The 26,901-nt window shown below is 39.3% G+C and overlaps 1 protein-coding gene across 1 annotated transcript; it reads left to right on the plus strand.

Moving 5' to 3' along the window:
• The first annotated feature begins 351 nt into the window (after positions 1 to 351).
• Positions 352 to 25,292, plus strand: LOC131679887 (uncharacterized). The gene is made up of 3 exons (XM_058960639.1): positions 352 to 501; positions 20,526 to 25,005; positions 25,090 to 25,292. The coding sequence occupies exons 1-3, from the start codon at positions 352 to 354 to the stop codon at positions 25,290 to 25,292; spliced, it is 4,833 nt and encodes a 1,610-aa protein (XP_058816622.1).
• The last annotated feature ends 1,609 nt before the right edge of the window (positions 25,293 to 26,901 follow it).

The following is a 26,901-nucleotide window of genomic DNA, read 5'->3' on the forward strand; positions in this document are numbered from 1 at the left end:
TCGAAACAGTATAAGCCAACCGAATCCTGAGCCCGTAATGTGCTTATTCAGTATAACTATTCGTAAAACAACATATGCTACAACATTACCATATATTCGTTGTGATACGTGGTACTCCGAAACCAAATCCATGGCTAGGAAAAGCAGGGAATATTGGGGGTGGACGGTAATGTCTTGAGCTATAGGGAAATAGTGGCACACCCAGAACCACCCTCGTAACAGTAGTAGGGACAGTTATGGAGATATCGCTCCGGACGATGTATGTGCTTTTTCCAGAGGGCGCAAGAACGTATACACTGTACGCTGACGACGGCGAGGACGACCACGACGACGACGAAGGCGACGACGACGATGACAACGGCAAGCATAATGATGCTGATGTTGATGATTTGGTTAAGCCTTAACAAGAGTGTCACCGGACCGGTGGAGAAGATCTCTGTTAGCATAAGTAGATTGAGTGAGGCTGTGATTGGGTCTCCGTATCGAGTTGATGACGGACAGGTTAATAAAAATACATACAGAATATAAGTGTATGTACACTTGAACGTTTATTGGAGTAGAATTTATGCAAATCGTCTCACGAAACTGATACCTTCTTGTTAGTTACGAAAGTAACCTTAAAGCGTACACGTAATGATGTGATACAAATTTAGAAAAAAAATACTCATGGAACTCTGACAGTACCCACCAGTTAAGGTTTTCTTCCTTATTTTTTTCAATCTGGTGACTATAGACATTACTAATTGAGAGATAATTGCTAGACGATTCTCGCCCTTCATTGATGACATTAATTCACCTTCATTAATCATCTGATTTACCTGAAGATAGGCATCAGTCGTTCGTGAGCCATTTGATGTTCCCCTCGTTCGAATATGCTGCTTTATTCAGATTTCAACGTGTGGCCTTCTCAACCACACTCAATCAACCTTATCGCATGCCATCAATCCACATCATATGCTCGGTAAAACTTGCAAGCATCAGCTATTAATTTCTTGTCGCGACGAGACGCGTTGACTGATGGAAGGGGAGTCCTTCCTCGGCAAATTGATCAGTCGGTCAGAGAGGACTGATTGTGGCGGCAGCCAGCGGTTCTGAAGCGAGAGCAGTGCCTGCACTGACTTTAGGATAATGAATCCCACTCGAAGACCATCCTTATCATCGTTCCTTTTTTCGAAACGATTGAAGTGAAGAGGAAAAGTTTCTGCTATTTTTTTTTAACAACTGCGCGATAAGAACGAAAAGAGCAGTTATATTGTAGATTTTTCTATTGTAAACCCGCACTTGAGTCTAGTTAGAAGGACCGGATAAAGTTGTACTTCTGCACCGGAAAGAGTGGATGAGGTGATTCAAGGTAATGCAAACAGTATGCTTTTTTATCTTATTCTCTTGAAAACAGTGGTTGCGTTGCTCGCTGTGTGTTCTCGCTTTAGATGTTCAAAATGGTTCTTTGGTCGAAACCCGCGACTGGGGTCCACTAGGAGGTTGCTAACAGTCTATTATCTTTTTCCGGACTCGGACAAAACCAACCTAGAGGTCGTGTGGTATCCGGCGGGTTGAAGTTACTCAACCAAGAATTGATCCACTGTGTTCCCATGTCGTGAGAGACGACTTAAAACAGGAGTCCTCAAGTCAATGCGTTTCTCTCTGCCGAGGACAGAGTGTCGTAGGTCCTACCATTACTGTTTTAAGTGAATTTCTGACACAGTGGACGCTTGTTTCTTCGCAAATCGCATTTAAGGGCTCGACATAGGCGATTATAAGCCAACGTGTTTGGTATCTTCCAGCTGCCGTACAACAAATGCTGATGATGAAATGTGTAGTGCTGTGAATGGTTTGAATAGCACAAATTAATCTTCATCATAAACGTACAGCAACTTTGGATCTATCTTGCCTTATGCAGGAAGGAAAAGTTTCTATAGCTTCGGTTCAAGAACCGTATTTCCGTAAAGGAAATTCTATGTTGGAAAGCTACTTAACTCCGTCTTCGTAGCTTTCAACAAAAAATGGCATGACAAATCCACGTGAAATGCCTCTTGCATGTATACTTGCGAATAGTGCTATTGACGCATGTCTTATATCCGATCCCACAACTCGCAATATTTGTGCTGTCACAGTCAATATGACTGTTGTTAACATAAACAAGAAATGCTTCTATTGTTCGGCATATTTGCCTGTAATGAACCATCATCTTCAAATGATTTCAAAAGGGTTGTATCATACTGTGGCAGAAAAGGGTTTCCCCTCATAATCGGCAGTGATGCAAATGCTCACGACATAATTTGGTGCAGCTTAGATATAAATTTGAGAGGCACCGAAATGATGGAATACTTAAGCAGTACAAATCTGCACATACTTGCTGTAGGAAATCGCCCTTCATTTGCACGAGCTGGCAGAGAAAGGTGTTAGATGTAACTCTCTGCTCTGACAGTATTACGCATAAGTTCGCTAACTGACACGTACCAAACGAGCTCGAATCGTCGTTATCTGACAATAAGTACGTCGTCTGTGATCATTAAAACGTCTCGCTATATATCGTCGTCACATATCGTAATCCCAAATCTATGAACTGGAACCTCTACGAAGAGAGCTTGGCGACCAGGTTTCATGGTGGATAAAAAAGATGGGTGGGTAATGTCTAGAACATAACCGGAGTGTCGTGACTACTCATTTTACTTGTAATTCAAATCGAATGATACTCAATGAAATATGTGGGAATGTTAGTTATTCTTCATAATAATTATGTTGGTTCAGAAAAGAACCTTTGTTGTTGGCGTCTGCGTTGATAGGGGATGCGCTGGATTCTAAGCTCGTTGAGACATTCATTCATGAAATGAACAAATTTCATATTTTCTTGCTTTGGAATATCAATGTAAAAATCTCTCGAAACGACCATCGGAATCTTTTTCCTAGCGTACAGAAATGAACACGCTTAGCGAAAAACTAGGGGCGGGTAATGTCCGGGACATAACCACGATGATCATATTCTTAAAATTCTGCTTGTATCTCTTTCAAATGGCCAAATGTTACGCATTAATTTCGATTCACCGGGCTCAGCGAAATTTTCCTGGGTTCGCTTTTCCCGTTCGTTAGTATATTCAGTAAAACAATTTTATTACCGAGTTCTCCGCATTGAATACAGGTCAATAATTTCATATAATTATTTCAACAAGCAGACAATGTACATGTATGACAGGTGGGAGTGTTCTGAAGTGTTTTAGTGGAGGTAACAACATTTTACAATCATTCTCCTTAACCCTGCAAAACCACGGGGTTGGCAGCAGAGGGTTAAGTTGTTTGGAAGAGATGACAGTTAATATATGATAACTAAAAATATAAAATTATTCTATAAATTGCAAAGTTATTGCCGCGTTGACCTGGAAATTTGTCATTTCATTCATATAGGAACAATCATTGAAATTATGTCAATTTATGCTTTGCAAGATTTGAAATAACTTCGAAGTGTGATCACGACACTCCTGTTATGTCATATACATTACCAACCCATCTTTTTCCATTTTTATTCGTCCTAATAAGGACGGTTTGTAGATAACTATGTTGATACAAGACGAGAGTCTTTTGAAACAATTCAAACCTTGCCGACGATTGTTTTTACTGCGTACATACATACGATCTTTCCCCTTTCGCAGCTCACACCGAAGGAGCACGCTTCGCATCAAGGCGTTCCTATTTATTGACTTCACAATGCAGATGGAAGGCCATCCTTTTGTTCGATAAATGAAAATATTTTCATTATTCGTTTTGGTGTAGCTTTCGCTTAGTGGCAGAGTTGCCACATTCAATGATTTTCTTGGAAGGATTCGCAAAAACCTTCGGGTTTGTAGATTAGAAAAATATTTTCTTATGATTCACTGGTAAAAGTACAGAATTAGCAAGCGCAAACTTAATACTAGTTAATAAAAGAAACTTTCTAATCAAATTCTTTTTCCATTTTGCATTCGTCTTAATAAGGACGGTTTGTAGATAACTATGTTGACACAAGACGAGAATCTTTTGAAACAATTAAAAACCTTGCCGACGCTTGTTTTTACTGCGTACATACATATGATCTTGCCTCTTTCGCAGATCACACCGAATGAGTACGCTTTGCAGCCTACGATGTTTTGGTGGCATTTTAGTGGCCTGCGTTTCTTAGCCTTTGGCTTTTTGGCCTTCTCACCGCCACCATCTCCACCAACGTTTTTCTTCTCTCCGGTGGTAGCCGATTTGATTGGTCGTCCGATGCAGCTTCTCACGATCACGCACGTCTGTTATGCACTGCGTCTTACACACGTCTGGCTTTGAGAAAAGTTGCGACACCCCTATTTATAGGTTTTATCATTAATGTTGATTCTCATTTAAAGTAGTTTTTGAACTATTTAAACAAATTTTATATAGCAAACAACGTATCGGTAGCAAGCATTGAACGTTTTCCTTCCGATTTATGAAACAAGATTGGCAATCCGTTTAGTAGAAGAAAAGTTATTAAGGTTCAAAACGTACGAAACGCTTTCGCTAATATCTCGCTCGTTCTCGTGGCGTGCATGAGCCTTTCCTTTCCGTCTGGCTTCTAATGGCATAACAAAAACTAATATGCCGGCTTTCCCTCACCAACTGCTCTCGTCAAGCAACCCAATACGAATAATCATAGGAACAAACTTGTAGTGGACCTATATATAAACTTTTCATTATTTTATTGTTCGGTTCCTGCACCATATTGACGGCTCTGTGCGGGATGGGCTGAAAATTTTTACTTTTCCGAGTCGTTTTTGAAAGATTTTTCAAAACACTATTTTTCCGTTGATAATGAATGTCCTACATATTCCAAAATTTAATACAACGTTGGTACAAATATTTTCGACAAAATGGCGAAGAAATCGATTAAATCCATTCAGAACAACAAAAGATATAAACGTTCAAAATCTTACATCATTTTTCTTCCGAAATTTTGAAGAGGGGCCCCTATATTGAAAGGTAAGTCGTTAGTCACGACAACAAGCTCACTCATAGTAGAGGGAATCCATGAGAAACCGGCCGACCGCAAAATATGACTATCGTCGATTCGAACGAAACTTTGCAGGTGTGTTCGCTGTATGAATCTCCATGATATTCTCTGGCAATTGGAATATTTTAATACAAGAGTAATTTTTCAAAAGGGCGTAAACGTTTCTACGTGTATGAATTTCAAATTTTTTTTGTTCGATTACTGTATTTTATACAGTAAAACTATCTGAGAACAAGTTACAGGGAATGAATACTTCTGTCCGAAAAAAATATACACTGAAAAAAATGATGTGTCATTTTTCAAAAAAAAAAAAAACAAAAATTTATGATAAAAATTTAAATTGCGAAAAAACCCATTCTTTTAAATTTTTTATATTTTGTTACCAAAAACCTAAAGAGAAAAGAAACATTTTGATTGTGATTGCATGATGGAGAAAAAATCGGTAAAAAAGTTTTTTCTAACAATAACTTCGTACATGTTTTACATTTCTTATAAAAGAAATGTATAGAATTCGCTCAAACTTTCAAGATTTTTCCCGAGGCCCGGAGGGCCGAGTCTTATATACCAATCGACTCAGCTCGACGATTTGGGACAATGTCTGTGTGTGTGTGTGTGTCTGTGTGTGTGTGTGTGTATGTAACGGACAAATTCTCATTCGTGTTTCTCAGCAATGGCTGAACCGATCTTATCCAAACCAATTTTAAATAAAAGAACTAAAAAACAGTATGAACGCTATTAATTTGTTTTTGATTCTGATGTTTAGTTTCCAAGATATGAATGTTTGAATGCGTAAAAATGGCGTTTTTTGCAGTTTTTTTGAATTATCTGCCGAAATTGACAGTATAGATTAACAATTTATATGGTTTTAGACAGCTTTAACAAATACCTTTCGAACAAGCTATAGATTGTTGAAATCGGACTATTATCAAAAGAGATAATTAACATTAAATGCGGACGAAAGATTTTTATCATTTCCCATTGCCAGAAATATGACCAAAAACATGTAATCTATTATTAACGCCAAAACGGCTTATTTTAGGTCAATAGTATCTTCGGTGAATTTAATGGAGGCAATATGCCCTTTCTTTTGGTATTGTGCTTTTGCTGATTAATCCCCCTATGAGTGAGATATTTTCCCAAATTTTCTTGGAAGTGATTATATCGAAATGATGCCTTCAGCAAATTTGTAGCTCTTACTTTTGCAAATAACTTTACTAAAGACTTCAAATATCTATTTAGAATACTTTAAAAGTTATGGCTTGTTGTTTGTGGATTACTCTTTGTCGCCTATTTATTGTTCAATACAGTAATGTTTCGATTATATCACTATGCGTTTATATCAATACTCGTTTATATCACCCTCGATTATATCACGGTTTTATCTCGATTATATCACGCTTTTTGAAAAACAGACAAGGCACACTAAGTTTTGATCCAATTAAGGCACATGTTGTGTCCTGGCACTTTTAAGATATTTTTACAATTGATTTGCTTATTTACATGTAGGTTAATGAGCCTATTATTGGGTTTCGGACTACTGCGATAAGGCTTTATATATGATGAGGTCGGTCAAAAAGTCGAACTTTTTATTCTTTTATCTAAAAGTATAGATTCTTAAGAATATATCTGAAATTTTATAAAGGTATAAGCAGTAGAAGCAAAGTTATGGCGCTGTCCACCGCGGGCGAAGGGCGTGGCGCGAAGCTTTAAACGTGAATCTCTTAATCTTCTTAAAATCTTGTTTTTCCAAAAACGTTGTTGCAATGACTAGGATTATCGAAATATCTTTCGGCTGATTCCAATTTTTGTTTAAATTTCTTCGTAACTTATTTGCCGTGTCCTTAAGGGGGCGTCTGGTGCAGCGGGTAAAAAATAGACTTCTGTTTTTATTCGCTTAATTGTTAGTTATCCGCAGGAAAATCTAACAAAATAATGAGAAAAACAAGATACGCAAGATAGGGTAGGTATGCAGAGATATGCATTTTCTCTTGAATTGATGCGAATACTTTTCTTTTGGAAGGACAATATCAACGATTGGATATGGGACTATTTCTATGGATGCTGACACAACGAGAACTGAACCGTAGGCCCTTCGAATATACTGATTTTAATAGTCAAGATATTTGTCCAAAACCTTAATGTGCCAGATTCCTTCAAGTTTAGTTTTGGGTGGTTCAAAAATTTTAAGAAACAGTACGGGATACGTAAAGTGAAGCTGCGTGGGGAAAAATTATCCGCTGATACAATACCATTTGACCCAATGCGTTGAACAAAGATGTCGGACGCTGCTCTAACCAACGGCTTCAAATGAGTAGTATGATAAACATGACAAAAATAGTCACATTACCCTACCATGATTTATTCTTTTTGACTAACTTTAACTTTTAATGCTTTTTGTTAATAGAAATACATGGATTAATGCTTGAATGTAATTTTTTGTTTTGTTTTGAATATATCACGCTTCAAATATATCACGCTAAAATACAGACCGACCGTGATATAATCGAAACATTACTGTATAGTAATAATCCATTGAAATAAGCCAAACATTATTTCGATAAAACGAATTTTGTATTTCATTTTTCTATCTACAACCGCTAGAAATAATCACCGAACACTTCCAAGTTGTCTGGAAGGAACTTGATAACTTATCAGTGCAAAAATGTTCATTTGTGCGAACCTTCTGACTGCAATTTTTCTAACTCATGACCATCGGATTGATCTGAAACATATCGGAAAATGAAAAGCGAAATAACTAACTCCAAGCAACGGCGTAGCCAAGGGAAGGTTTTGGGGTTTAACACCATACAACGCCCCCCCCCCCCCACCACACCCACAAAAAAAATTGGATTGAAGTTGAAATTTATTGATGTAGACTGATTTAATTCAATTATCTGATCCGTACATTGACATTCTGTTGTTGCAAACATCATGAGGACTTTTGATAAATTGTCGGAATGGGGTCCTGATATGTAACTGATCTTTTGGTCTTGATTTCACAGTTGTCTAATTGCATCAATATCAAAATCCTGCCTGAAAACATTCCAATAGAAAATTCCAGAGTTCTGTTTTTAATCATGATCCTCAGATTTCTTTTCAAATTGAGCTCGTTTTTGTAGAGATGTACTGTAATAAGGGTCTTTATTTAATAGGAAGCGAAGTAAAAATTGATTTAATGTCTATGAAACATAGAACTGCGCACCAAAAAATGCATAACTTTCAACATTTGCTAAAAATGTTTTTGCCTTTCTCATTCACTCTAAAATTCGTCAATCTAATCCCGACCGGGAGGGCCGAGTGTCATATGCCAATCGACTCAGTTCATCGAGATCGGAATATGTCTGTGTGTATGTATGTGTGTATGTGGAAAAAAATGTGACCTCTGTTTCTCAGAGATGGCTGGACCGATTTGCACAAAGTTAGTCTCAAATGAAAGGTACAACCTTCCCATCGGCTGCAATTGATTTTTTATTGATTGGACTTCCGGTTCCGGAGTTACGAGTTGAAGAGTGCAATCACACAGCAAATTCCCATATAAACTGAAATGAAAAATTTTCTTAATCAAATTTGTATTTTTGATGCCAAATGATTTTATAATGCATGAAACATCGAGATTTGATGTAAACTCGAAAAAATAATGTTTGACAAAAATTGATTTTTTTGGACTTTGGTACATTTTTGCCTTTCTTTTTTTTATTTCGATTATAGAGGTTTTAACCTTAAGGTCATTCGCCTCTTCGGGTTAGAAAAATCTCTTGTAAAAAATTTCTAACCCTATGTGCGGGGTCGGGACTCGAACCCAGGTGCGCTGCGTACAAGGCAATCGATTTACCAACTACGCCACGCCCACCCCCTTTTGCCTTTCTCATACAGAAAGGTTATGCAATCACTCTAAAAATCGTCAATCATACCGGCCCGGAGGGAGTATGCAGTGGTTGCTACTTTAAAAATAAAACTAGTTTAAAATTTCTTAACAAGTTGAAAATGTTCGGCAGGACCCGGACCTCCCGGATCTTACTATGTGATACTGAAACATCGCTTGAAACCAGCGGCGGTCAAGCGATGTTTCAGTATCACATAGTATCTCAAGATCGTGGCTGTCGATCCATTGTATGTATGTGCAAATCATACTGAACATGAAATATTCATTTCCACCATTTTATTGAACATAACCATCGTAGTCTGGACAAGTGGGACAAGCACAATTGCACCACTAGGTGGATTAAAACAGGTTTATATTTTGGGAATGCGTCGAGTTGAGACGCAAACGTAATATGATTAATAACGAGGATAACACTTTCCGAATGTAGAGAGAAATTTATGAAAAATGACGATTTCCATTCGATTCTAGCAGGTCCTGATCGATTTTGATGAGAATTTGATTTTTGTTGTATGACCAATTATATGTATAGGTCAAATGTTCAAAAACAGTAATTTAAGGTCAAGATAACATCATTTTTAAGCCGCCAATTTCGGAGGTTTAGTATCTTCGATGAGTTTTACAAACGTTAAACAGCGCATCATTTGATAAAATAATTTTGGCGGTATATCGTCCAAGAAGTATTTATGGTGAATTTTATCAGGTTAATATTCATGACTACAATAAAGTCTCAACAAATTCGCTAAAAACACGAACTCTGTTACTGTTTTCTGAAAAATTAATTCTGCATAATTTTAAAACTTCAAAAATTACGGTTTCGGAATTATGCCGTTTGGACAGTAAGATCGATTTTCACCAAACCCCCACCAATTGTAAAATTGGTATTGTAAAAAAACGTAAGGGCGATACTTCAATGCTGATAGGTGGGACCGAAAAAGTAAACAATCGTCAAAGGGGCGATACTATTATTTTGTCAATTTCAATAGCAAACACAAATTTTAATTTAATAATTTCAAATACTTCATGAAGTTTTGGGTTTCGATCACTGAATCATGCAATCTAGGATGTAAAAAACACAATAGTTCTTAAATAGGAAATAAAACCAAGTCTGGAAATATTCACTGTTGATTTTCTTTGAATGGTGTCACTGCTAGTGTCGCTTTTTTCCAGAAAAAGCGTTGATTTTTAGGTCTCAGTCGCGTTGGAAATATGAGTAAAGTATAAACTTCATTTCGATTCAAAAAAAAATCAATTTTTAGGCTCAGTACAATATACATAACCCCTTTAGGAAAATTCAGTTTTCCCACCACATTGCATTGATTGAGGAATTTAAATATTTTATTAACAGAGTATTAGCAATAATTCGTTTGTATGTCTATTTTATGGGCCATTTTTTCGCTTTCCCATTGATTTGGTTTGAGATTTCTAGCACTGATGTTGTCCTATGCTGATTTGAGCGATTCTCTGTGTCCTGCCACAATCCCATGTAGTATGTGTTATCAAAAACATCGCGAAGCATCAAGTTTTAAATGTTCTCATACGATATAATATCAGAAGAGAGTGATAAGAGTTTTAAGAAATGTCTCATCACACTGTTAGGTGGATTAAAAGCGTTTTTAAATTTCATACTAATTGACATACAAAATTGTAATTTTATCACAGAATATAATTCTAAGCACCATTTAAAATCAAAATGCATTTAACAAAAATCTTCCAAAATGCGATAGTTTTGGAGATATTTGAAATTTTGCTACTTCAAAAACAATTAATTCGTGTAATTATGCTCTTTTTAAAAGTTATTCGCGTTATCCCATCAAAAAATGTCAAAAATTTAATGTTTATCGTTTTAAAGGCGTAAAAGCAACCTTTTTAGTGTATTTGGATCATGGAGAAGCTTTCAATAAAAAAGTTTTCCTAACAACAACTTTTGACATTTTTTTATAATTCTTACTATTTGCAGTCAAAAATACAATTTCCTTTTTGAATATGATTCTAAACGCCATTTTAAATCGAAATGGAGAAAAAATTGGTAAAAAAGTTTTCCTAACAATAACTTCGTACATGTTTTTAAATTTCATACTAATAGACATACAAAATTGTAATTCTGTTGCAGAATATAATTCTAAGCACCATTTAAAATCAAAATGCATTTAACAAAAATCTTCCAAAATGCGATAGTTTTCGAGATATTTGAAATTTTGCTACCTCAAAAACCATTAATTCGTGTAATTATGCTCTTTTTAAAAGTTATTCGCGTTACCCCATCAAAAAATGTCAAAAATTTAATGTTTATCGTTTTAAAGACGTAAAAGCAACTTTTTTGGATCATGGAGAAGCTTTCAATAAAAAATTTTCCTAACAACAACTTTTGACATTTTTTTTATAATTCTTACTATTTGCAGTCAAAAATACAATTTTCTTTTAGAATATGATTCTAAACGCCATTTTCAATCGAAATGCTCTTAACAAAATTTTTCTAAAATGTAGTAGTTTTCGAGATATTTTAACTTTTGTTTTAACAACACAATTATTTTGTTTTATTACGACCTTTTCATAAGTTAGTCGCATTTCTCCATCAACAATAATAGGTTTTTCAAAAGGCCCGTAAACTTTCCTGCAACTTTTTTTTTGACATCAAGGCGATATTGTAAACTATTTGAAAGTTATAGGTATACACATCAAAAAAATACGAATTTTATCGTGGACGCACACACCTAGAAAAAATATTGTAAATTTACGTCTCCTGACCATGACATATACGAGCATAAAAAATGACTTAGTTTTACGTTTGATTTTAATTTTACATGACGATTAATTTCGTAAATCATGTAATTTTACTCCACATACAGCGTTTGTTCTGAATGGTAGGAAGTGTAATTTTAAGTCATTGCGCATGTAAAATATATGTTTCATGTAAAATTAAATGTAACACGGTAATGTTCTGTCATTTCGTAAATTACGGTTTGTTGAACTGTGTCATGTTTGCAATTACGTCAACGATAAAATTCAGATTTTTTTGGTGTGTAATTTCAAGCATGACAGAATTTAACAAACGTAATTTACGAAATGACGAAATATAACCGTGCTCCCTGTAATTTTACATGAAACATATACATGCGCAATGACCTAAAATTACACTTACTGCCATTCAGAACAAACGCTATATGTGGAGTAAAATTACGTGATTCACGAAAGTCAACGTCACGTAAAATTAAAATCAAACTTAAAAGTAAGTCATTTTTGATGCTCGTATATGTCAGGCTCAGGAGACGTAAATTTACACGATTTTTTCCAGGTGTGTACCAGAAGTCGCCGCAACATACTTGCAGAATAAGGAGGCAGAGTGCCGTGGAGTTGATGCAAAACTGTGTGAGGATATCGAGTGAACTCTCAAGCTCATTCGGATCCTACCGGGGACTAAGACAAGGTGATGGTCTCTCGTGCCTATTGTTTAACATTGCACTAGAAGGTGTTATGCAGAGAGCCGGGTTTAACAACCGAGGCACGATTTGTATGCCTTGCGAAATGACATGGACCTTATTGGGAGAACATTTGAAACGGTAGCTGAGCTTTACACCCGACTGAAACGAGAAACAGCAAAAGTTGGATTGGTGGTGGACGCGTCTAAAACAAAGCACTTGTGGATAGGAGGGACCGAACGGGAAAAATCCCGCCTAGGAAACAGTGTTACGATCGACGGGGATGTATTCGAGGTCATTCATATACCTCGGGCTCCAAAATAAAATGCAAAAAAAAAAACTCCCCCGCGCAATAAATGTACCATGTACAGAACACTATCGTGTGCTTAGGACTATCTTTGGCGTGTGCAGGAGAATCTGCTCAAATCTGGCAGGTACAAGATTACGAGGAGCACAGCAGGCTAGGTGGGCTGATCAGGTGAAGCAGGATCTGAAAGGTATCGGACGAAACCCTGGGTGGAGAGAGGCAGCCGCGAACCGAGTGTTCTGGGGAAATTGTTGATCAGATTATATCAAATTACTTGATGAAACATGATATAGGGTGAAGTGCCTATTCTCACAATACTAAGGAGGGCGCCTCACTGATTCATTAATTACTCGGCCTACAAACAATGGAATGCGTACAAATTGGCATCAACAGCTTTGCTTCGTTGTTAAGTACCAATATAATAACATACATGCGCTGAAAACAGTGAAATTCTCGTGTTTGAGCGCAACAAAAACACGAATCGAGTGCCCCTATTGTTGCGCTACCATTTGACTCAATGCGTTAAACAAAGATGGCAGACACTGCTCTAACCAACGGCTTCAAATGGGTAGTGTAAAAATAGAAACATAGCGATAATGGGCTCATCACCCTAAATAAATAAATAATAGTATCATGTATTCAGCAATTTCGTTTATGGTGTTATTTGCTAACAACTTTGCCGAAGACACAAATTCTCTATCTGAATTAGTTCAGGAAATAAATTTCGTTCATCTCTAATAAGTTCTCCTATAAATGTGCATTATTAAGACATGAACTTCTCCGAACAAACTATACTTCTAAAGTTAATAGTTTAGACGCTAATAATTTTGAGCACGAAAACGGTGTTTTAAAACACTGTGCTTTGTAAGAAAACACTGGATTTTCGGCACACATAAAAATAATTTTCCCATGTTCCATGGGACCATAAACCTCGGACAATTATGCGTATTTATGGGACAATTATGTGTATTATTTGATAGAATTAGGACATGGTTAGTAGAGAAGCTGCAGCAGAATAATTCGTTGGTTCCGTGCAGGTCAATAGACAATGCTGTAGCAGAATCATTTGTTTAGCCGTGTTAGTTAACAATGAAAATTTACATATTCTGAAAGTTTAGCGGTGGCGGATCGAAATATTTATATCAGCCATTTTCGTGGTCCAAGTATGAAATCAACAGTACCAGCAAGGTTTCGAGTGCAAAAAATATAAGCAGTGCTTTCTCTCCTATACGAGAAGCTAGCCTTACTGTTTGGATCGACATATCCGAACGCAGGGTCCGAATCCAAACACTTGTCTGGGTCTTGGTCTTGCTCAGATGCAGACCTGGTAAGCGGATGGGTTAGGTTCGGCAACTGGTCCGGATCCTGAAAATAGTCCTGATCCAAACCAAACTAGTTCCGATTCATGGACCATGGAGTGTAACTGAGTTCATTCACTCAGTATCCATTCAGGTGAAATATAGAATCGGCATCTCAATATCGTCGGCGCAAAACAAAAATACTATAGTTTGGAGAAATGAGGAAGGCATCTGTACATCACTAGGTGGGTTAAAACAGGTTCAAAAGCTATATTGCAATTTATTCCCCAAAATCAGGTCAAGTTCAGGCTTCAATAGTAGAGGAACCCCCCAAATCATGTTCTGTTTACTGCGAATTAAGAACACACTAAACATTTATTGATGCTAGATTTCCCAATATCAGGACGATATTATCTCTTCGTTAAACTTTTCCTCCCCAAAGTCATTAAATTTCGAAATCCAAGCCATTCACGGAAATCAACGTACGAAACTACGGATTGGTTTCAACTAACCTTCCCCAACTAGGTGATTCACTCCCAACAGTGTACGAGGATAATAGCAAATGGTACAGTGAGAGGAAATTCAACTCAACCCCAAAGCTGACAGACTGTAAAGAAACTGTAAAGAACAAAAGACACTCTGAATTTCCTTGCATTGGTTCCTTCGTAACCTTTTTCTCGCAAATGTCGCTTTGATGTCAGTTACGGTGAAAATTCAAGAAACTGTTCTTTTTTGGGCGCCTTTTGGTTTCATGTTGGTGTCCTCGTGTCTAAAGCGGAAACAGAGCCGACACTGATTATTATTTTGTGCCATACAGCTGACTGACACTAGGCAACTGCCGCGAGACGTGGTGAGATCAGAGGTAGCTGCCCAGGTTAGTTGGGGTAAAGGGTACTCTTTTTTAAGACAACTTTCTTATTCGAAGATAACGTTTTCTTTGGCAACAGATGTATATTTTCTCGGCTTTTAATATACTATAGTGGAGACTAATACCGTTGTAAATAGCGGGATGCTGGTACTCGCCTGGGAGTTAATTAAGAGAAGCATGTATAAGACACCATTTTTTTAAGTTAACAACATCGGTTGAAATTTCATTTATGTATTGTTAACAAAACTGATTGGAAAATTTTAATTCGTCTGAATGCGTTTGTTCACTTTTTGTTATTGTTTCTATTATTAGTACCTTTACCTTTCACCATTAATTCCATTTCGATAATTTGAAAAATGTCTCTTCGTAGTATTAAAAAAAGCTTCGTATGAATTATTTTTTCTTTATTTTAGAGGGTTACCAAGACACCAAGCCAGGTCCCGCTCCCGGTCAGAAGATTCCTTAACAGCCCGCACTAAACTACCCAATGTCCGTATCCGTGATATTTTGACCAACCGGGATCTGCCGATCTATTAATTTTTGAAGATAATAAATATGCTACACGGTGTCTCTGGTAGAACAATATCTATACAAAAAAATCAGTATCGCTCTAATATGCACTAATTGAATGCTTAGATACTCTTCTTTCATCTGAGACTAAATTTGAAATGTTCTATCGGGGGGTCTAGAACAATATATTTTTTTTCATTTTGATGATTATTTTTGAAAATTGCGTTTCAATGAAAAGCTTTCAGAAGATATATCACTTTTAGGGGGATGGATCTTTGGACATACAGTATCAGAAGGATGGTTTGTTACGTTAATGAATATCTCCGAAGACACCAATGTCCGACATTTAGTCAATTTCGGGCTGATTTAAATTTAAAATTTGAATAATATTTTTACCCGGGGCATTTTTTTTGTTTCTAGCAGAACAATATTACCCCAAACAAATCAATATCACTGATATCCTATCACTATATGATCACTATCCGGAAACTTGCTTCTATTTTAAACGAGACAAGTTTTGAATTGTTTTTCCTAAGGTTCTAGAACTATTTTTAATATGAAAAAATAAATATCTATATTTATATACACTTCATTACTCGTTGATATGTCGATATATGAAACTAACTTTTTTTTTGAAAATTGATGAATAATTAGTATCAGAAAATGATTTCTTAGTTAATGATTCATTTGTGTTCTTTGGATTCAATTAGTTATGTGTATGTATTGTTTAATACTTAAATTTAGAGCATTTTTCACAAACTTTGAGCGAGAAGTCATTTTGATGTGTACCAATTTTAATGATTACAGTGTTTGTTAGTACACTTATTATAAATTCATTGGTCTACTATCTGCTTCCTATTTACTAATATCTGCTTCCTACTTCCATGGTAGGGGAGATAGGGTAACGGTGGATAGCAGGAACTATGAAACAATCGCAATAAAATCATAATGCATGAACATAATCGTCTCATTCCCTCATATTTCATGGTTTCTAATACTTTACACGTGTTACTATATTTTTGAAGATTTCTGATAACTCTATCTCTTTTAATGGATATTTGTTTGTTTTATAACAGTCAGAGTAAATTTGCAATAAAAATCATTATTCCATTTTTATGAGCTACCGTTCACCAGATAAATATTTATTCTACTGTTATTTGTAGCAAATTTTATGCTCAACATTTGCCGCGAACAAAGTTTTTTGGTAACTTGTCATGGTTCTGTGTATTTTGACAATCTTCATAAATAGACCGATTGGGTAACTGTGAAACGATGATATATGGGGAACAGTGAAAATTTTTTGTTTTTGTGATCTATATTAAAATGTGAATGGGTTCCGATTTTCCACAATAAATACAACTCATTAAATGGAAAATTTGTCAATTTGGGCAAGTTTTGTAGAAATTATCGCTTCTTTCAGGATTGCCTCTTATATGCATATATGGTGGTCCGATATTACGCGATGATATAGTGATATCTTGCGTAAACGAACGATTTGCGTCTCAAAATAACTTTAATAGGAAACTTTAGGATCTTTATTCGTCAAAATAAAATAATGAAATTTGCAAGTAGAATATTTCACTGTAGACGACGTCGTGTTTCATAGTTCCTACCCATGGGGCTCACTAGTACATTTTACCACCGACTGTTTATTACCCAAAAAAAGTTATTTCCCGTGAATTTTACCAGCTGGAAAAAATATATGTATTAGTTAACAATAGAGTGAAACTATGTATCATTTTTGGCTAAACAAATAACATGTATTATCATTAAAATTAAATCGTACAAATAATGTGTTTCATTATTACCCCCTCTTCCCTAAGCAAGATGAAAATGTCTTTGTAGATGATTCTTCTGAAATTGGCTGAAATTTTGAATACTTATTGGATTTGCAATCAATGCACTAAATATTACTATAATTTGCGTTAAAAATGCTGCCATATAGAAAACGTTACAATTGTTATGAAAATATTTAAATTATTTTCTTTTATTTTTTTATTTTAAATAATTGAGTTTTTGGGCCAACATAGGGTTTAAAACTGTAACAATAACTTTTTAGAATTTCTTCAAATTCGCAAAACAATAACCTTTTGTTTATATTTTATGATATTAGAGTTTTTTTTTGCTCTGGATACCTTTCCGACCCTTTTCATGCTCAAAATTATATCATTTTTGGATTCCTCAGAATATTTAATCTTTATTTGATGTATTTAGATCCTTTGTTTCGTTGACTACTCAAATCAAAATTCTTGATAAAGTGCACTTTAAAATTTCAATTTTCCCATATTTGCTATAATAGAATTACTTTGAACCAATAAACAATCCCTAAAAACACCCTAGTGCTTTCAAACATTTTCACACCCCCTCCAAATCAGATAGTATGAAATTATTTTGCAGAAAATACTCGTAATTTTCAAGGAAACTAAAAACTAAAAGAAGTCAAATTTAGCTAAAATTATTCGAAGAAATTTTTGAATAATGATAACCCCGAGCAAAAATATATTCCGAAGAAAAATAAATTGAAATAATCGATTTGTTTTGCAAATTTCAAGACCCCTTAATACCAATGCGAAGCTGGCTAAATGGTGTCTTCGAAGCATTTCATTAACGTTACAAGTCCGTTCCTCTGACAATGTGTGCTCACTGATTTAACCTCCTAAAAGGGTATGTTTTGAGCTACACATTGAAAAATTACTTTAAAAACCTGTTTTAATCCACCTAGAGGTGCAATCGTGCCTTTCTCATTTCTCCAAACTATGATTTAATAGCTGGTTCGTACAATATAACATTATGGAAATGTCTTTCATTCTTATTACACTTGGTAAGTATATATAAGAGCACCTTTTTGCATTCATCGCGGTATCGGTTTGAATCGGAGTTTTCTATGTGATCGCACTCCTCAACCCGTAACTCCGGAGCCGGAAGTCGGATGGAGATGGAATTTAATATCAGTTTCTGGGGACGCATCACCTTTCATTTGAGACTAAGTTGATCAAATTGGTCTAGCCATTTTCGAGAAACCAATATAACCGTTATTCTGAATTTGGATGCTTCCGGATCCGTCGATGGTGGCCAGTGTGGCCAAAGAGACTTTGAATGACTGTTGGTGACCTAGATCTACAAATTCAACAGTTGTGTTTACATTTTGGAAAAAAAATCACCTTTTGACATTCATCGCAGAATTCGTTAGAATCGGGATTTGCTGCGTGATCGTACGTATCACTCTGTAATTCAGGAACCAGAACTCGGATCCACACAAAATTCAACAGCAGCTGATTTACCTTTCATTTAAAATTAAGTTTGTCAAAATCGGTTCAGAAAATTCCGAGAAACCGATGTGGACAAATCAACAAATTTTGTTTTGTAACGATACTCTTCAACTCATAATCCGGAACAAGATGTCGGTTGAAAATGAAATTCAATAGCAATCTATGGGAATATTGTACCTTTAGGGGGCTAGTAGAGTGGGAGTGGAGGATGCGTCAGAAATCCTTCATCTTATTTCGGTATACAGGGTGGATGAAGAAAATGCGGGCGTGAGGGTCGTCCAAGGAGAGGGGAGTGGTGAAGGAGAGGTGTAAGGGCAAGGCGGGGGGGGGGGAGGGGAGCCGACGCAATACTCAACTGCATATTTTGCCTTCCATTTGAGCCTTGGTTTGAGAAAATCGGTTCAGTCATCACCGATGAACCGATGTGACTTTAATTGTGGAATATGCCCGGAATTCCGAACTTCCGGAATCGTCGATGGTGGACAATATATTCAAAGAATGTTTGATTGGAAATCAGTGATCTAGATCTGCGATTAGAAGTAATTTGGTGACCATTTCAATAGTTTTTAGCCTCTGAGGTATTACGATTGTACCGATTTATATGGGAAATTCCAGTGTATCCTTACTAACACTCCTGTAACTCCGGAAGCAAGAGTCAGAACCAAATGAAGTTCAGCAGCAGTCAATGGCATTACTGTATCTTTCATTTGAAATCAAGTTTGTAAAAATCGGTAGAGAATTCGTTGTGGAATGGGTGTGATATTAGCTTAGGAACTTGGCGGGTTCCCCGGGGGCGTCATGAACCGTCATAGGTGGCCAATGTGGTCAAAGCTGCTTTGATTGATCATTGGTGATCCAGACCCGCAAACTAGAGTAATGTTACATCAATTTTAATATGTTTTACATCATTTGACCATCATGGTGGTACTAGTTTATATGGGAATTTGCTGTGTGACCGCACTCTTCAACCCGTAACTCCGGAACCGGAAGTCGGATCAACTAAAAATTCAATAGCAGCCTATGGGAGCGTTATACCTTTCAGATGAAACTAAGTTTGCGAAAATCGGTTCAGCCATCTCTGAGAAAATTGTGTGAGTTTAAATGACACACACACACATACACACACACACCCACACAGACATTTGCCGATCTCGACGAACTGAATCGAATGGTGTGTGACACTCGGCCCTCCGGGCCTCGGTAAAAAAGTCGATTTTTACAGTGATTGCATTGCCTTTCTTTATATGAGAAAGGCAAAAATCATCAAAATGTTGAAAAAAAACCTGTTTTAATCCACCTAGAGGTGCAATTGTGCCTTTCTCATTTCTCCAAACTATGATTTAATAGCTGGTTCGTACAATATAACATTATGGAAATGTCTTTCATTCTTATTACACTTGGTAAGTATATATAAGAGCACCTTTTTGCATTCATCGCGGTATCGGTTTGAATCGGAGTTTTCTATGTGATCGACCTCCACAACCCGTAACTCCGGTGCTGGAAGTCGGATGGAGATGGAATTTAATATCAGTTTCTGGGGACGCATCACCTTTCATTTGAGACTAAGTTGAGCAAATCTAGCCATTTTCGAGAAACCAATATAACCGTTATTCTGACTTTGGATGCTTCCGGATCCGTCGAAGGTGGCCAGTGTGGCCAAAGAGACTTTGAATGACTGTTGGGGACCTAGATCTACAAATTCAACAGTTGTGTTTACATTTTGGAAAAAAAATCACCTTTTTACATTCATCGCAGAATTCTTTAGAATCGGGATTTGCTGCGTGATCGTACGTATCACCCTGTAATTCAGGAACCAGAACTCGGATCCACACAAAATTCAACAGCAGCTGATGGACCTTTCATTTAAAATTAAGATGGTCAAAATCGGTTCAGAAAATTCCGAGAAACTGATTTGGAAAAATCAACAAATTTTGTTTTGTAACCATACTCTTCAACTCGTAATTCGGAACAGGACTGTCTACAGGGTGACGCACTTGAGGCGGTCAGGAGTCGGCTAGTGCTACCGGACTCTGTTCCGGATGTGATCAGGGATCTTCGAAATCTGTTCGGAAAACCGGAGAAGCTGCTCAGAACGTTGCTGTCGAAGGTGAGGAACGCGCCGTCACCGAGAGCTGATCGATTGGAGACGTTCATCAGCTTCGGGATAACGGTGAAGCAGTTATGCGACCACCTTGAAGCGTCAGGACTTTGCGACCACCTAAACAATCCGATGCTGGTGCAGGAGTTAGTTGACAAGTTGCCACCGAGCTACAAACTGGATTGGGTCCGGTATAAGCGAGGGAAGGTGGACAGTCCGTTGCGAATGTTCACGAACTTCACAAATGACATCGTTTCGGATGTGTCGGAGGTGACGGAGTTCTCGACATTGTCGCTAAGCGAGCGCGAGCCTTCGCGAATGGGGAAAGGAAATTCCCGAAAGAAGGAGTTTGTACATCTCCATGACGCGGACCAGGTTTCTGATGAAATTCACAGAGAGACAGTAACTAAGCCGTGCTGGATCTGTAAACGAACGGATCATCTCATCAGGTGCTGTGAGGAGTTTAAGCGGATGAACATTGCCGCCAGGTTGAGAGAGGTTGAGCGACAAAACCTGTGTGGTCTTTGTTTGAACAAGCACGGAAACAGCAGATGCACCTCGAAGATTCGATGCTTCATGCAAAATTGTCGTGGAGGCCATCATCCACTTTTGCATCGAGTGGAGGAATCGGTGCGGCTGCAGAAGGTAGAATGCAATGCTACCGAAAAGGCAGATAGTGCGGTTATTTTCCGTATGATGCCGGTGACGCTTTACGTGGGCAAACGACAGTTCGATACTACTGCGTTCTTCGACGAAGGGTCGTCGGCTACGTTGGTAGATGATCTGGTGGCCAGGCGGCTGAAAGCAGAAGGTACTCTAGAGCCGTTGATAGTGACGTGGACGGGCAATATCAACCGCTTTGAGAACGATTCGAGGAAGGTCGAACTGATGATGTCGGCGAAGGGTTCGAAGGAGAAGTTTCCGCTGTTCAACACTCGAACGGTATCAGAGTTGGTGCTGCCGAAGCAGAACGTGCGATTCGCAGATGTGGTAAAAAAATATTCGCATCTTGCAGGCGTTCCGGTGAGAGATTACCCATCGGGAAAGCCGAGAATCCTACTCGGGCTAGACAACGTCCACTTATTTGCGCCGTTGGAGTCGCGGGTCGGTAAGCCAAACGAACCGATTGCCGTGCGGTCGAAGATTGGCTGGACAGTGTATGGTTCGGAGAACCGAAGACCGAGTGCGTACACCTACCTGAATCTGCACTCGATCGTTCCAGCAAGCAATCAAGGTCTCCATGACATGATGCGAGAGCAATACATGCTAGATGAGACAGCGATTGCGACGTTCGCTGTACCGGAGCCCGCGGAGGAGAAAAGAGCTCGAGAGATGCTTGAGACAACGACGAAGCGAGTGGGTGATCGCTTCGAAACGGGGTTGCTGTGGCGTGAGGACGCACGACGATTCCCTGACAGCTATCCGATGGCTGTACGCCGGATGAAGGCTCTGGACCGTAAGCTGAACAGGAATTCAGACTTGAAGAAAAACGTGTGCCAGCAGATCGAGGACTATCAAGTCAAACACTACGCGCACAAGGCGAGTGAAGCCGAACTGAAGGGTACGCCACAAACCGCTGTGTGGTATCTACCGCTGAACGTCGTAGTGAATCCGAAGAAGCCGAGTAAGGTGCGCTTGGTTTGGGATGCTGCAGCATCAGTGAACGGAGTCTCTCTTAACTCAGAGTTACTCAAAGGTCCGGATATGCTAGTTCCGCTTCCCAGAGTAATCTGCAATTTTCGGGAACGGCCAGTAGCATTCGGTGGTGACATTCAAGAAATGTACCATCAGATCCGGATCAGACCTGAGGATAGGCAAGCGCAACGGCAAGCAGATTTCTCGGAGAAGTACCCTGAAGCAGTAGAAGCCATCGTGAAGCGTCACTACGTAGATGACTACTACGACAGCGTGGATACTATCGAAGAAGCGATCCAGCGAGCCAGTGAGGTGAGGTACATCCATTCGTGTGGAGGATTTCGGATCAGAAACTGGGTGTCGAACTCTGCTAGATTTCTCGAACAAATAGGAGAAAGGAGTGTCGATTCCGCAGTGCATTTCAACTGGGACAAGAACACCGAATACGAGCGTGTGCTAGGCGTCGTTTGGGACCCGGTTGGAGACGAGTTCCGTTTTGCGACCGAATGGAAAGCAGAGTACAACAAGGTTTTCCTAGAGGAAAAACGCCCGACGAAAAGAATTGTTCTGAGCATTGTGATGGCGCAATTCGATCCAGCAGGATTTCTTGCTCCAGTTACAATTCTCGGGAAAATGCTGGTTCAGGATCTGTGGCGGACAGGCTGCGACTGGGATGACGCAATCGATGAGCTGTCGTTCAGGAAGTGGTTGCGGTGGACCAACATTCTCGCAGACGTGCCAGTGTTTAAGCTACCTCGAAGCTATTTCGGAACTGCGAGATCAGATGAGGTCGAAGAAGTCCAGCTTCACATCTTTGCTGATGCCAGCGAGACGGCGTACGGATGTGTGGCATACTTCCGTGCAATCGTACGGGGTAAGGTGGTGTGTTCGCTAGTGATGAGTCGAGCGAAGGTAGCACCGTTGAAGCAGCTGTCGATTCCGCGGCTAGAACTCCTGGTAGCGGTTCTTGCGGCAAGGCTGGCACGAACGATCGAGCAGAATCACAACTTCACGATCAGTAGAGTGGTGTTCTGGATTGACGCAGAAGTGGTGCTGTCCTGGATTCGGTCGGATCAGCGCCGCTACAAGCAATTTGTTGGTTTTCGCATTGGCGAAATTCTTAGTTTGACTAAACTGACAGATTGGCGATGGGTTCCGACGAGATTGAACGTGGCGGATCTGGTAACCAAATGGGGTAAAGGTCTGGAGATACACCCCAACAGCCCGTGGGTACGTGGGCAACAATTTTTGTACGACAGTGTGGAAAAGTGGCCGAAGAGAGAATTACCTCCAGCTAACACTACGGAGGAGCTTCGGGTTCACTTGATGCTGCACGACGTGCAAGTTGCACAGGCTATCGTGGACGCCAATCGCTTTTCTAAGTGGACAGTGCTGGTGAGGACGATGGCGTGCGTAATCCGGTTCGTGTCGAACTGTAGACGAAAGAGCAAAAAACTGCCGATTGAGACGCTAAAAGCAACGAGCAGACAGAGCAGAGTACTACAACCGACGGCAGCTGCGTCAGTACGTGTGGCGCTACAGCAAAGTGAGTACGAGAAGGCGGAACTATGGCTGATGAAGATGGCACAGGCGGAGTGTTTCATCGATGAGTTGAAGGTACTGGTCAGGAATAAGGATCGGCCGGTGAGCCAATGGCTGTCGATCGAGAAGTCCAGTGCACTCTACAAACTTACTCCGCTGATTGACGAAAACGGGCTGATTCGAATGGAGGGGAGAGCAGAGAAAGCAGAGTTGCTGTCATTCGATCTACGTTTTCCAACGATCCTGCCACATCAGCATAAAATCACGCAGCTGATTGTTCAGCATTACCACGAGAAGAGCGGTCACGGATATCGACAGCCGGTGAAGAACGAGCTGAAGCAGTTGTTCTACATTCCGCAGCTTGACGCAGTAGTCCGGAAGGTGTCGTCGTCTTGCGTATGGTGTAAGGTCCATCGAAGTCGGCCTCGAGTTCCACGAATGGCTCCGCTACCAGTGCAGCGGTTAACACCGAATCTTCGTCCCTTTAGTTACACAGGTGTGGATTATTTGGGCCCATTTGCTGTTACTGTAGGACGCCGAACGGAGAAGAGATGGGTCGCATTGTTCACCTGCTTGGCAACCCGCGCGGTGCACCTGGAGGTGGCTCACGGACTGACTACGCAGTCGTGCTTGATGGCGATTCACCGGTTCATTGGTCGGCGAGGTTGGCCGATGGAGTTTCTGTCCGACAATGGGACGAACTTCCTAGGAGCCAGTAAGGAACTGGAAGGAGTTGTTCGAGAAATAGGAGAAGATTGTGCGGATCAGCTGACTAGCGCGAGAACGAAGTGGACGTTCAACCCCCCTTTGGCTCCTCACATGGGAGGAGTATGGGAGCGTCTCGTTCGGTCGGTTAAGGAGGCATTCGTGGCGCTTGATGATGGGAGACGGTTGACGGACGAAATTTTGCAGACAGTAGTGGTGGAAGCGGAAGACATGATCAATTCTCGCCCGCTAACGTACGTGTCTCAAGAGTGTGACGAAGCGGAGGCACTCACTCCAAACCACTTTTTGCGGGGACTCTCCCCAAATCAGCCTAGCGTGAATCTTCCCCCACCTCATCCAGCAGCAGCACTTCGAGACGCGTTCCAGCGATCGCAGCAGTTGGCCAGCATTTTGTGGGAACGTTGGGTCAAGGAGTACATTCCTTCGCTGAACCAGAGGACAAAGTGGTTTGGTGAGTCGAGACCATTAATAATAGGAGACTTAGTTTATGTGGTAGAAGGTAGCAACCGGAAGTGCTAGATCCGCGGGGTGATAGAGGAGGTCATCGTGTCCGGTGATGGACGAATTCGGCAGGCCTGGGTACGCACCAACAGTGGACGATATAGGCGAGCAACAGCAAAACTAGCCGTGATGGAGTTTGGTAACTCTGAACCGGATGCGAGCTCCGGTACAGGGTTACGGACCGGGGAATGTTCTGGCATCACTGGCAGTTGCACCATTGCACCCGTGTCGAATTGACAGATGCAACAAATTTGTTGTCATGCTGACAGACGACGAAGTGCATCACGAATGTAGTGCGAGGGAACTGTCAGACAACATAAGTAAACAAACAAATAAGAAGGAAAGTAGGATAAAAAAACACCATTTTGAAAGTGATAGTAGTAGAATAGTAAAATACGTTGGAATAAGAAATTAGAAGTTGTGAGCAAGGAAATTATTCGGATAGTGGATAGATTAAAGATTAAGCTGTACTAAGATCCAGAATACGTAAGTTTGTGAAACAATATAAAGCAGTGAATTAAAGCAACAAATTTATGACTAGATACGCGGAGGCAAACACTGGACAAATACGAACGGTACAGTTGAGATTATCAATTCCGAGATAAAACGAAGTAAGTGAACGTACAAATTAATTACTAAAACCGATAAAATGAAAAATGTGAATATTAAATTGTAGATAAATTGCGATAGACAGCGATAGAGGAAGGAAAAGAGGAAGCTGTAAAGTAAGGAGAACAAACAATTGTGAGTAAGACAAATAATCGATTATTTACGGTAAATTAAAATAAAGTTATTTAGTTTGATCTGCACAGTAAAAAAAAAGGCGGATTTTCAAAAATATTGTTTTCGCCTGCCGTCCGAACATTATACCTTTCATTTGAATCTTAGTTTGTAAAAATCGCTTCAGCCATCTCCGAGTAACCGATGTGAACATTTTGTTAACAAATCCGCACATACACACACATACATACACACATACACATACATACATACACACATACATACACACAGATATTTTGCGATCTCGGCGAACTGAGTCGAATGTTATATGAGACTCGGCCCTCCGGGCCTCGGTTAGAAAGTCGGTTTTTGGAGCAATTGCATAACCTTTCTATATAAGAAAGGCAAAAGAATAATATTTAATTAGCTTAATAAGCATGAGTTCAATGTTATCTTCATGTGATTATAATTTGCAAAGGTTGGTGGAATGCGTTTGAACGTGTAGGGAATGGGGGTTTAGTAGAGTGGGTGTGGAGGATGCTTCAGAAATCCTTCATCTTATTTCGGTATACGGGGTGGATGAAGGAAATCTGGGCGTGAGGGTGATCCAAGAAGAGGGGAGTGATGAAGGAGGGAGGTGTAAGGGCAAGGTGGGGAGGGCGGGGGGAAGGGGCGGCTACGCAATACTCAACTGCATATTTTGCCTTCCATTTGAGACTTGGTTTGAGAAAATCGGTTCAGTCATCACCGATGAACCGATGTGACTTTAATTGTGGAATATGCCCAGAATTCCGGACTTCCGGAATTGTCGATAGTGGACAATATATTCAAAGAATGTTTGATTGGCAATCAGTGATCTAGATCTACGATTAGAAGTAATTTGGTGACCATTTCAATAGTTTTTAGCCTCTGAGGTATTACGATTGTACCGATTTATATGGGAAATTCCAGTGTATCCTTACTAACACCCCTGTAACTCCGGAAGCAAGAGTCAGAACCGAATGAAATTCAGCAGCAGTTAATGGCATTACTGTATCTTTCATTTGAAATTAAGTTTGTAAAAATCGGTAGAGAATTCGTTGTGGAATGGGTGTGATATTAGCTTAGGAACTTGGCGGGTTCCCCG

This window comes from Topomyia yanbarensis, chromosome 2, assembly GCF_030247195.1.
Source record: "Topomyia yanbarensis strain Yona2022 chromosome 2, ASM3024719v1, whole genome shotgun sequence".
NCBI classification, from domain to species: Eukaryota; Metazoa; Arthropoda; class Insecta; order Diptera; family Culicidae; genus Topomyia; species Topomyia yanbarensis.